The sequence below is a fragment of the Bos indicus x Bos taurus genome, chromosome 7 (genome assembly GCF_003369695.1).
Source record: "Bos indicus x Bos taurus breed Angus x Brahman F1 hybrid chromosome 7, Bos_hybrid_MaternalHap_v2.0, whole genome shotgun sequence".
In the NCBI taxonomy this organism is placed as follows: domain Eukaryota; kingdom Metazoa; phylum Chordata; class Mammalia; order Artiodactyla; family Bovidae; genus Bos; species Bos indicus x Bos taurus.
In genome coordinates this window covers 20,167,865-20,180,236 of record NC_040082.1, presented here as the reverse complement: position 1 = coordinate 20,180,236, position 12,372 = coordinate 20,167,865, and the positions used below count along the sequence as shown (strand labels likewise).

The following is a 12,372-nucleotide window of genomic DNA, read 5'->3' as shown; positions in this document are numbered from 1 at the left end:
AGGAGTGTGTATAAAGGAGTACTGAGAAATGGAGTCTACAGGAAAACCAGCTTTTATTATTTAGCCCAAGGAAGAAGAGACACGTGCTATATATTTAAAGTGAAAAAAGAATTCTTTCCCTCCATGTCCTCCCTGTGTGTGTGTGTGTGAAAGTTGCTCAGTCGTGTCTGACTCTCTGCAACCCCATGGACTATACAGTCTGTGGAATTCTCTAGGCCAGAATACTGGAGTGGGTAGCCTTTCCTTTCTCCAGGGGATCTTCCCAACCCAGAGGTCGAACCCAGGTCTCCCGTATTGCAGGCGGATTATTTACCAGCCGAACCACCAGGAAAGCCTATGTCTTCCCTTAGCTGTTATAATAGATCTCTAATCAACCAGAAGAAGAAAGAATTTAATAAGTTGTCAACAAAATATATCAGATATTCTCTTTTGGGAATACAGTTTTCTTTTAGTTAAGATGTACATATGTTGTATCAATATAGAATTAAGAGTAATGTTATATTTGCCATAGTTATTATGTTCTGTTGCCATTGTGAACCTGTGGTGGCCCATGGGTTAAAAAACGTTGAGAAACAAACACTAAACTAGAATTTCAGGACTTTGAGATAGGACTCCTGCTTGATGTTGAATAGCTTGGGGAGCAGCAGCATGATGTTCTAGAAAGAACACTGGTTTTACAAATCAGAACACCAGGATTTGAGTCCCACTTTAATGTTTGTTCAGTGACCCTTAAACAAGTTAGTTCCCCTATCAGATCCTCTGTCATCATTTACTAAATTGAGATGGAAACAATAATGACTTCACAGCATTAGTACGTGACACGCATGCATGTGTGCTCACACACATGCAAACCAAGAGAAAATATGTAGCACCTCAATTTACACTGTTTTCTGGCATCATATTCTTCATCTTGCATAGATAGTATAATGCTTTGTAGATGGTAGGCACTCCAACACTTGCTTACCGAATGAATCAACACCTGACTGATGGAGAACCATTGAAAAAATTATTGTTTCCTCCTATGGTGTTCAGCTTAGTGTATCCAGAGAACTAATTGATAATATCCCTTTTTCCTGGACATCTCTATGTGTTTGAGTAAAAAAACAGTGGTAAACTTCCTGTCTCTTAGGTTATGTGTCTTAAGGATATGTGAGCCAAATATGCTATATTTTATTTTACTCTCATTAATTTGTATTTTAATTCACTTTAATTTAGTTGTAGATAGGCCCAATATTGTGTAATTGCTGGTTCTCCAAGTATTCTTAGTTCATCCCTGTTTTTGTACTGTTTATTAAGAGCTCAGCCTTCTCTTGCTTATCAATCTATCAATCTTTTCCCATTAAGAGAAAAAGCGTTTCTCTTAGAGAACATTCTGGAAGAACGTTCATAGTTTACACAATAGGTTTGTAACTAGTCTTATGATTTAGAAAAAATTACAACATAATAAAACATGAAGAAGTATCTTAAGAATGAGATTTTAGGTGTTAATTAAAATTGGATTTTGAAAGTAAATACAGTTTTAAACAATGACTTGCACTGATTTGTTTCAAAGAAATAAACATTGAGAAAAATAAGGATCATTTAAATTAGTGTACCACTGAGAAATAGTGTCATAGAATGCATAAAACTAAGCATATTCAATTATAGTTTGGAAAGTGAAAAGTGAAAATGTTAGTCTCTCAGTCATGTCTGACTCTTTGCAACCCGTGGACTGTAGCCCGCCAGGGTCCTCTGTCCGTGGAATTCTCCAGGCAAGAATACTGGAGTAGGTAGCCATTCTCTTCTCCAGGGAATCTTCCCGACCCAGAGATCGAATCCAGGTCTTCTGCATTACAGGCAGATTGTTTACCTTCTGAGCCACCAGGGAAGCCCTACAGTTTGAATTAGGCTGGTTTGTTTTGTTGTTCTACCTAACAAACTATTCAGGTTGATTAGAACAAAAATACAGAATAAATTCAACACAGTCTATACTATAGAATCTGAATTAGAGAGGTTTATAAGTACTCTTATAAAGACTTTATGAAAAGATGCCACTTTGTAAAAAGGAAAACATACAATTTTGAAATTATTTTTTTTTTATTTTTGGGGACTGAATCTCATAGTTCTGTGTATCTTGAATCTTTTGAGGCACAGTTTCTGGTGTTTATTGTTCATTAGTGTTTTGATGAGAGTGTTAAGAGAATGGACTTCCCTGATAGCTCAGCTGGTAAAGAATCCGCCTGCAATGCAGGAGACCCTGGTTTGATCCTGGGTTGAGAAGATCTGCTGAAGAAGGAATAGGCTACCCACTCCAGTATTCTTGGCCTTCCCTGTGGCTCAGCTGGTAAAGAAACCATTTGTACAATTTAGGAAGGTTAAATTTATGACAAATTACAACTCAGAACTTAGAAGCTAAAAGTCTAGGAAAATCTGAGTATGTTTTTAAGGTAAGCCCTAATTAAATCAAAAGCTATTTGTGATATGTTCTGGAAAGGGAATTTGTTGACTTTGTTTATTCAGGGAACTCATTTATACCAGATTGTTAGGAAATAATGCTACATTCATTCTTAGTGTCTGCTTTTATTTTATTGTGAGCAACGTATACTCCCAACCTAGAACTAAATAAACAAAAAAATGAAATAGGAATACTTCTCATTTGAAAAAGAATACTGGAATTTTGAAGTAGAAACGGACTTTACAGTTGATTTTTTCTAACCTCCTCCTTTTTACTGATGAGGGAATTAGTCCCCAAAGGGTAAACTGACTTGTTCAGTGTCCATAGCTTGAAAAAGAAAAAAAAAGCAGGATTCTTTTTCTCTTATACTTGGTACAGGAAGTACTCAATAAATAATTCCAAAGAGGGAAGAGTCAGCATGGCATGAGATACATATGATTGTAAATTTATGAATTAGCATTTTGGTTCTCCTGTAATTGGCTGAGGAGACTGGTTATGGTTAGTCTTTCCCTGTGAGATAGTGGTGCTGGAAGCATGTGAAGTCTCGTCCCAGATCCTGTCATTCGCCACAGTGATGCCATCCTGGGAAAACTTGCGGGCAGAAATTTTTGAGAAAATTTAATGTGCACATGTTTGGGACAAGTAGATGGTGAGGGGCAATAGAAACAATACTCTGATTTGATTTTGAGCAAATTATTCTTTTTTTTTTAATCCAAGAAGCACTAGTGATATTTGTATTTCCTTTTTAGAAGCTGTGCTATTTTGAGACATAAGTCAGTTTTCTCCTTTCAACACCCCTCTATCATTTTGGAATCTATCTTTCTTTCTTTCTTTCAACAATCATTTATTGAACATTTCAGGCATGTTTCAGGCATAGTGGTAGCTTATAAAAATATTAAGTCAAGAAGACTTGGTCTCTGAACTAAAGAGGGAGGGAATTTATTCCTTGCAATGTTACAGTATGTTATTATTGCTGTAAAGTTTCCCTTGCTGTGTGTACTTTCCATTATAAAATTTAACACAGTAGTCATATAATAGAGAAAATACAAAATAATAGAAATCACAGGAGTGTTTCACTTTGTTTATTTATCCATTTATTCAACAAGTACTTATTGAGTACCTCCAATAAAAGATTTACCTACTATGTTCCAGATACTGGGCTATGTGAGTTGGGTACAACAGTGAGTAAAACATTCAGTGATTCTGCCTTTACAGGGATTACATTCTAATAAGTGAGACTAAAAATGACCAAGAAACATAAGAAATAAATTACAGAACGTGTTAGAAAGTGGCAAGTGCTATTAAAAAAAAAAGAGTCAGATGATCACATGAGTGCAAAATAAACAAGAAAAGGGGATGTAATTTTCAATAGTGTAGTCAAGAGAGATCTTATTGTGAAGGATACTTCTGAACAGACTTGAAGGCAGTTGAAATAAAAATCCAAGAATTAGGGTAACTGTAGGGTTTGAAATTTAAAATTTATTTTAAGTCTATTTTGTTACATGAATTACTTCCTAATGAGATGATGCAGATGATAATAAACTTAGAAATTTTGCCTCTCTTTTTTTTTTCTCTCCTATGAGGTTTGACTTATGTAAAGAATGGTACTTCCACTCTATTTTCTCATTTGTACTTAAGTAAATATATTTCATATGATTTTTGTCCATCCATGATAAGAACAAAATTTACTCTATGAGAATTTCCAATGACAGTCCAAAACAGCATGTAGCATAATTTCATATCATTAATTTTTTTCTTAGACACATAAAAACCCATGTATTTTTGTTTTAGGATGACTTAGTCTTCTCAGTTTGGGCAACAAATCAACTTATTTTCCCTTTGAGTCATTGAATCATTGATTCAAATAAGAAAATTGGTTTTTAAAAATATTCTTGATTGACTTTAACATGATTTAAAAATAAAGGTATTTGTTTCTTACAGATTGTATTTCTGGCGTCTGCATATGCAAGTCCCCGACTCACAGAGGAGAGCTGTTCAGCCATTGCCGCAGTCACACATTACCTGTATCTGTGCCAGTTTAGCTGGATGCTCATCCAGGTCGGTACCTCATTTCCTCCTTCTACCCCATGCAACTTTCCAGGGCGTCTGGAGGGAGTGGCCTTTATATCTGATATTCTTTATACTGAAATGGAAGTAATTCCATATGTCCATCACTGCATTCCCAGGAGATCAGTGTAAGAAAACCCTTCCAAACTGTACAGCATTAGAAAGCATAGTGAATCTGAGGAAGTGGGAAGAGATCTAGTAGAGTTTTGTAAGTGACTGGTAGGAGATGAGGCTTGTGATGTGGGTCCTATAAGACATAGTAAGAAACTTTAATTTTTTTTCCTAGGGGAAGTCAATGGAATTATTTTTAAGCAAAAGAGTGACATGATGAGATTTGGATTTTAGAAAAACTCCCTGTTGTAGTGAATTGAGCTCAGGAAAGAGTTGATACAGGAACCATTTAAGCAGCTTTAGCTGGATTCTGGGAAAAGAACATAGTGGTGTGAACAAGAGAGGAACAGAAGGGACAAAGCGGAGTGAACAGCTTCTGAAAATTGGTTTTTAAAGTAGGACTTCAGGATTAGAGATTTATTATTAGTAGTGCAGAAGGTTGCTTACCCAAGTTTCCAGTGTGAGTGAATGGATGGATAGCGGTGCCTTGAACTGAAATAATGATTGCTGGAGATTGGCGAAAGATGGTGAGTTTCGTTTGTTTTTTTTTAAGACAAGCTGAGTGTAAAGTTCTTGTGAGTTCTCCAGTGGAGACTCTGAGAGAAGTGGAATGATAAATTCCAGAACAGAGGTGCATGCTAGAGAAATACACTAGATGACTTTTGGCTTAGAGTTGGAAAATGGAGCCATTGCTTTAGAAGAGATCACTTTGGGAGAGTACATAGTAAGACCAAGAGAGACCCAGCATACTCTCCTGAGGAACTGGGAAGTGTTGAGGAGAGATTTGAATACTCCTTTTCTGACTCAAACTCCAGATTCTACTGCCCAGTGCTGATTTGCTTGATAAAGAGGCTAATGTGAGAACTGGATCCACTTAAGCACTATTAATGTCACTAGTTCAATAGGTCAACTAAAATATGCTTCCTTTGAAAATGATTTCTACATGGTCATAACGTTCAGTCTTTCATGAGAAATAGTCTCCTATGTGTTTCTGAGTATGCTTGTGAACTTTTTTATGTAAACAGATGCGTTCAGGCCCTTGCATATTCTTTTTTCTTGTTTAATAAGGAGAATGTAGGATTTCTACCATCTGGAAATTTTGGAGGAAAGTGAGGAGATACTATTAAGAGAGAACACTGTACAGACTCAAGGCAGGGACCTTTTCCCAGGTATGATACTATAGTTAGTTCTGAAGGAGAATGGAGAAGGAAATGGCAACCCACTCCAGTTTTCTTGCCTCGAAAATCCCATGGATGGAGGAGCCTGCCGTGGGGTCACAAAGAGTCGGACATGACTGAGCGACTTCACTTCACTTTTGAAGGAGAAGAAAACAGAACTGTTTGGTTAATAGAACTAGTTGGAACAATTAGAGACCTGCATCTGGGTTTGAATTCTGGCTCCGTCATTACCTTTGTAACCTTAATCAAGTTATTGACTCTCGCCAAGTTTTGTTTCCAAATCTGCCTTATGGGGACAGTAATTCCTACCTCATAGAATTATTGTTTTATAACTCTTTGAGAAGTCCTAATTATGGAAGGTTTATGGTGTTCTCCAACCTCCCACCAAACAATTAAAAAGCAAAGCTAAACTGTACAGCATAAAACAAATACTTGCTGAAATTAAAGTCGCATTTGCAAGATTCTCTGATCCTCTTTAGCCGTTTATCTGATTTGAACTTTTTATGTGCATCCCGAGGTCCTTAGAGGTTTGCTGAAGGCCTCTGTCCATGTCCCTGACCTATTCAGTTTTTGATGAATGACCTGGATGAAGACACAGGAAGCTGTTTTATTAGGTATACAGATGATACAGAGCTCAAAAGCTAGCTAAAATATAAGCTGCCTGTGCTAAGAGTACAGGTAGAACAAATATGGTGAAACTGTACCGTGACAGCTTGAAAATGAGAGTGAAAGATGTAATCTGATGGGGTTAATGTAAACACCTTGAAATTTTAATTTAACCCAAACTCAGTAGCAATCAAATGTGTGATCAGATTGCTTAAACCATAGCAACTAGGGTTAACTACAGAAACACAGGCCTGGGTTACATAAATAACAGTATGGAGACAGCCGAGGGAGCCATGTTTACACTGTAATCTACAACAGCTTGGCACCCTGTAGCTACTTCCAGCAAGAACATTAACCAGCCAATGAGAAGCTGAAAGACAGTCCTATAATAAACTTGGAGGCAGCTGGAGATAACTAACCTGGAAAAAACTTACGGAGATGGGCTGGCTGTCTACAAATTACTGGGAGGGCTGCTATAGCACAGAAAAGAATGGACTATATAACTTCCTTTGGAAGAGCCAGAAGAAATGGGTCAAAAATTAGGGAAGCAAATTTTTATTCACGTCAAGAACTTTTATAGCCAATAAAAATTTCAAAGTTGAAAAAGCTGGGTCTGAAAGTAGAGAGCATCTGCTCGATGAAATATATTCAAACGGGGAAATGACCGACTTTCAGATAATGTTTTAGGTGGATCTCCTGCTTTAGGGGAGTGTTAATAGGATCACATATAAATTCTCACCCAGTTTAATAGAGATTAGTATATTCTATATGTCTTCGAGTTTTGAGTAAATATGATTGTGGCTGATGCATATTTAACAAGCTAATTACATTTCTGTATGCCTGATGGCTTAGGAAAACTATTTAAAGTACCAGCGAAGTTTAATGTGTTTTAGGTGGTATACCGCACATTTTTCATGGTCTGTGGTATGACCACAAGGGAAAAATTCAGTAACTTCTCATTCTAGGTAGGTTACCTCTAATGAGTTACTTTGTGGTCAAAGGTTGTCGCTTTACTAACCTGTATTTTCCCGTTTATAAAATACTGTCTGCTAAAAATCTTTTTAAAGCTAAATTTTTTTAAAAAAAATTACATAAAAGATTAGACTACTGTTAATCCAGTCTTATTAGTTAAATAAAGTTGAAATAGCTGAAAGAATGTTAACATTTTAATAATTCTACTTCATATAGCAACATAGAGAATTTGATATATGTATGTGTGCGTATAGCTTATAATGATAAAAGGTTAATGACTAACTTAATCATTGGGCTCAGCATGTAAGGACTATTTATTTTCATCTGCATTATATCTGCAATCAGAATAAATGGATTTAAATGAATTTATCTTGGAGAGTTGCTTTACTTTTATATCATACTTTAAGTACATTATAGTAACATCGAATTCTGTTTTAGAGTAAAGAACAGTTTTGTAGTTGAACATGTTACATAACTTCTCCGAGCCTAGATTTTCTTAGCGAATGACTACATCTGTAGATTTATAGTAATGGTACCTGTCTTTGAGGACTGTGGAAAAACAGAATGAATGAATACCTGGAGAGAGCTTGGAGCAGTAGTTCCTGGGATGGACTGCTCACTCCATATGTGTTAATTTACCATATTAATGGCTAGGAAAATACATGGGCACATGTTGAATACTCTTTTTCCAATATAATTCACATCTTTGTTTTGCAAAAGAGAATTAGCTTGATACAGGGGAAAGAGAAGGCTGACAGAATGAGGCAGACACTAGCTGCAAAGCTGAACAAACTGATAACCTCTAACCTCTTTACTGAAGGGCACACATGGCGCATAGCCGGCTCCAGAGCTGGTGACCTTGACTGTTTCTTTAGTTTTCCCCTTTCCAGACTTTTTCTTTAAGCTCCCCTCTTCTCTGGAAGGGAAATCATATTGTGCATGATGGGAATAGAGTAACAAATTATTTTGCTTATTTTTTTAGAGGTATACAACTCACAAATTCCCTCTTTGCCTGTGGAAATTGAGTTATCCTTCTGTTTGCTGTTTATGTAAGATCACTCTGAAATTATTGAAACACTTTCCCACGTCCTTCGACCAGCCGAGTTTTGTCTATTTCTCCTTCTTTCATATGCCTTCCACCCTCTGCTCTACCCTCACCCTACTCCTGAAGGTAAACACTGTTAATTGTTTCCTGTGTATGCCTCCAGATATATTCCACAAATACATAAATATTTGTAAACATATAAAGAAGCACATATGTGTGTTTGTGTGTATAGTCTATATATGTTTGTATACTATATATATATATATATATGTATATATATAGTGTACATATAAATTTATCCCATCCTGATATACTTCCTTTTCTATACTATAATATGGTTATTCCATAATTTATTTTTCTGATCTCCTAGTGATGAAGTTCTGGTTATTTTCAGTTACTTTATAAACAAGGTTTCCTTGAACATCCTTGGACTCTGAATATTTATTTACTTATAGAATATCCATGGAATAAATTCCTAGAACTAATGTCTTTGCTCTTAACATCTACGTGAAACATGTTACCAGATGGGTGGCCAGACCATGAGTTAATCTATGCAGGAAATAAATCACAAGTAAATTATTTGAGATATAAATATATAATATAGGTAAGTAGAAACTTAATTTTGCCTGTGTATTCATTTGGCCCAGTGTTAGGATCATTTCCTATCACCAAGTTAAATTGTATAAAAAAATGCTTCAGTTAATATCCACGCCTGGATTGTCCTTACAATCTCTTCATTTATGCCGAGGGACACAGCTTAATCAAAAATATAATGTGTTATTTTGAAACTAAAGCTTACTTGAAGAATATATTTTTAAATAGTAGAATAAAGTTAGAAATCATTTCACAGTTGTGCTTCAGCATTCACCTCTTGTACTTTAATTTCTCTGTAAAATCAGGTTATGAAGAACCAAATGTACATAGATTTATTCCTTGGTAGAAAGACTACTTAGTGCCAGAACATAACAACAGGAAGGGAAAAGCTAATATTAGCTGTGTTTTTCCTTCATCATTGATTTAATTTGAGGGAACATCAAAGGTATTAAGGGCAACAGGCTGGTAATTATCAAGATAAAATGACATACCCAGGAAATACTGAATTCTCCAATCTTCACAAAGCCTTGTAAAAATTGTTAAAAGGAAGCATAACTGAAACAAGGACACGTGATAACATTTCTCAGATTCTCCTCTGAAAAGAATGACTAAGAACCTATGGTAATAACAAAATAGCATCTATGATCTGTGACAAAACTTGAGGTTATATATCAGTGCAAGGTTTCTGGTGACACAATTAATCAAATATTAAACAACAGGCTGACCCTTCTCATTAGGAGTTCAAGTCAGTCCTACAGTTCTTTCTGGGAAGGTAGCATATAAATGAGTAAACTCAATAACTCAACCAAATTATGACGTTTTTACTGAATTCAGTGATAATTGTTAAATATTGAAATTGTGTACATCTTCATTTGTTTTATGCTTCTCAATAAAGATTGTATGCAAAGCATTTTACTAGGTACTACAAGGTATACACCAATTAATCTTCCATGGCTCATGGGTATGTTTCAGCCATTTCTATTCTGAATGTCCTTTGTAAATTCTCATTTAGTTTTGGCAAATGAGAGAGTGGGTTATCTCCAAGCTTGAACAAGGAATATGCATCTCCACTAACACATACAGCTGGGCGGGGAGGAATGAAGACAAAATGTAAGCCTTGTGTAAATAACAAATCATCAGTATTTGTATGACTTTCTATGGAAATACATCTTAACCTTAGTCTTCACAAGATGCTTTGCTCTATAGCTAATGCAAATATGAAAAAGTTATGCTTTTCTCTAACCACCTCAGCTTCCTTATCTCTAAATAAGATGTCCTGAAGTGGTCCATAAGATGGTTCTAACAAAATATTTAAAACTAGAGCTAGAAATGTAATTGGAGACCTAGATACGGACATTGCAATTCACAGTTAGTCTTTAGCAGGAAATAGGTATGTGTGGTAAGCTGTTCTCAGTCAGTATGAAGCATGTTGGTGAGAATAACACCTTTAACTCATATTGAATTTTCATAACTCTTTTGTTCTAACATTGGTTAAACATAGATACTGGGGCACATATGCTGTATATCTGTCAACATAAAAATATCATGCAAAGATAATGGTCTCTTGATACTCTTTCAAGTACAAAGGAGGAGCCATGATTACAAGGAAAGGAATATATCTCAAATGTTCCCTTCCCACCTTATTGTGGAGAATGGAAGTAACTGGAACTTTTAACACAAATGCTCCAGAAGAGCGACATGTATCTCAAATTTTTAGAACAATGAAGGAACCTAAATTTAAGCAAACACTCAAATCATAAAAGGAAGAGTAAGCATATAGGCTAGCTCATTGAACCCATGCTCTGTATCATTGGACCTCAGGGAGCTGTGAGCAGGAATGGAAGGCATTGTCCATTCTTCTCTACACTTTATCTCTTCACTGTGCTTTTTGCTACTCTTATCACTAAAGTTCATATGTTTTCTTTTTTTTTTTTCAAGTCAACCAGCCTAGACTCTCACAAAATTTCAGGGCTTTCAATGCCAGATAAGTGGTCCAGCCTGGGTCAGGCTTCTCCAGATCCACAGCTTTGGCAGAAGGGCAGGGTCGTGAGCATACATTGCGTGTGTTGGCGACCGGTGGGAGGATGTGAGGAGAGAGACAGGGTTCAGAGAGAGAGGGCTGATGACCTGGGCACACTTTCCAGAACGTACCTCCCATACATACGATACTAAAATATTTAAAATTCAAGGAAAACTTAGAGTGAGTTAGTCAAAACAACTCTTAGATTTAGACCACGTACTATGTCCCAGAATAATTAAATGTTGTTTCATAACATAACGTTTCCACTCTTTAACCACAATAAATAAAAAGTCATACAATGGTAAATACTGTCCTTTGAGTAGACTTTAATGATTGGATTCTTTAAAGAAAGAAAGAGACTTTTTTTTTTTTTTTAATTGACAAAAGCTCATGACATTCGGAGCTGGATTTGCTTAACTGAGTATTCAAGAATTCAACAACACTGTTCCTTGAGCTCTTTGAAGCAGAAGTATTGCGTGTATAAATCTGACAACGCAATTACATTTGTCTCAGTCTTATCTGAGGTAAAGGTCAGACAGCTGCTGAAAGGTTCAATGATTCTAACTGATGGACTAATGTTCATCTGTGTAAAAGTGGACATTTTGGAAATGCCCTGATCTTTATCATGATGAATCAACTTAAAAGTCATTTACCAGTCTGTACTCTCCTGATTCTTCTGCCAACTGTACCACCGAGTAACCCTGTTATAAGAATACATACAATTCTATTTAAAATAAATGGCCCATACTTTTATTTTGGGGATGGGTTAGTCATCCTTACTTGGCATGAATTTTCTTGCTTTAAACAGACAGTATTGACCAGTCTAGCATCAGACACTTGGTCCAGTCCCACCTGTTTGGGTCATGTCCCTTCACTAAGGACTTCCTTCATAGCTCAGTTGGTAAAGAAATCTGCCTGTAATGCAGGAGACCCGTGTTTGATTCCTGGGTCGGGAAGATCCTCTGGAGAAGGAAATGGCAACCCATGCCAGTTCTTGGCTGGAGAATCCCATGGACAGATGAGCCTAGCAGGCTACACACGACTTAGGGAGTAAACCAGCACCACCTAACTAATAATAGAAAGGAGGTAAAAAGCCTCTTGGGCCATTAAAAAAAAAAAAAAAAAAACTCAGAACAAATTTACATAAGCAACAACTCAAAACAGGCTTCATACTTACAGATACAAACAGATGTACACAAAGATACGGAGTGCTGACAGGAAATAAAATTCAGACACAAAAATCTGCAAGTAACCAAACATTTTTATCCTTTCCTGCTTGAGGCCAATCAATACTAATCCCCCAAGGCTAATTTGGTCCAGATAGGCTCTTACTTGGAAGCCTCAG

The 12,372-nt window shown here is 36.3% G+C and overlaps 1 protein-coding gene across 2 annotated transcripts in view; it reads left to right on the top strand.

Moving 5' to 3' along the window:
• The window catches only part of ADGRV1 (adhesion G protein-coupled receptor V1), a 541,641-nt gene that overhangs the window by 349,032 nt on the left and 180,237 nt on the right, over positions 1 to 12,372 (top strand). For both annotated transcript variants that reach the window (XM_027545616.1, XM_027545615.1), the window contains one exon: positions 4,376 to 4,492. In XM_027545616.1, coding sequence (XP_027401417.1) covers positions 4,376 to 4,492 — 117 coding nt within the window. The remainder of the gene's footprint in view (positions 1 to 4,375; positions 4,493 to 12,372) is intronic.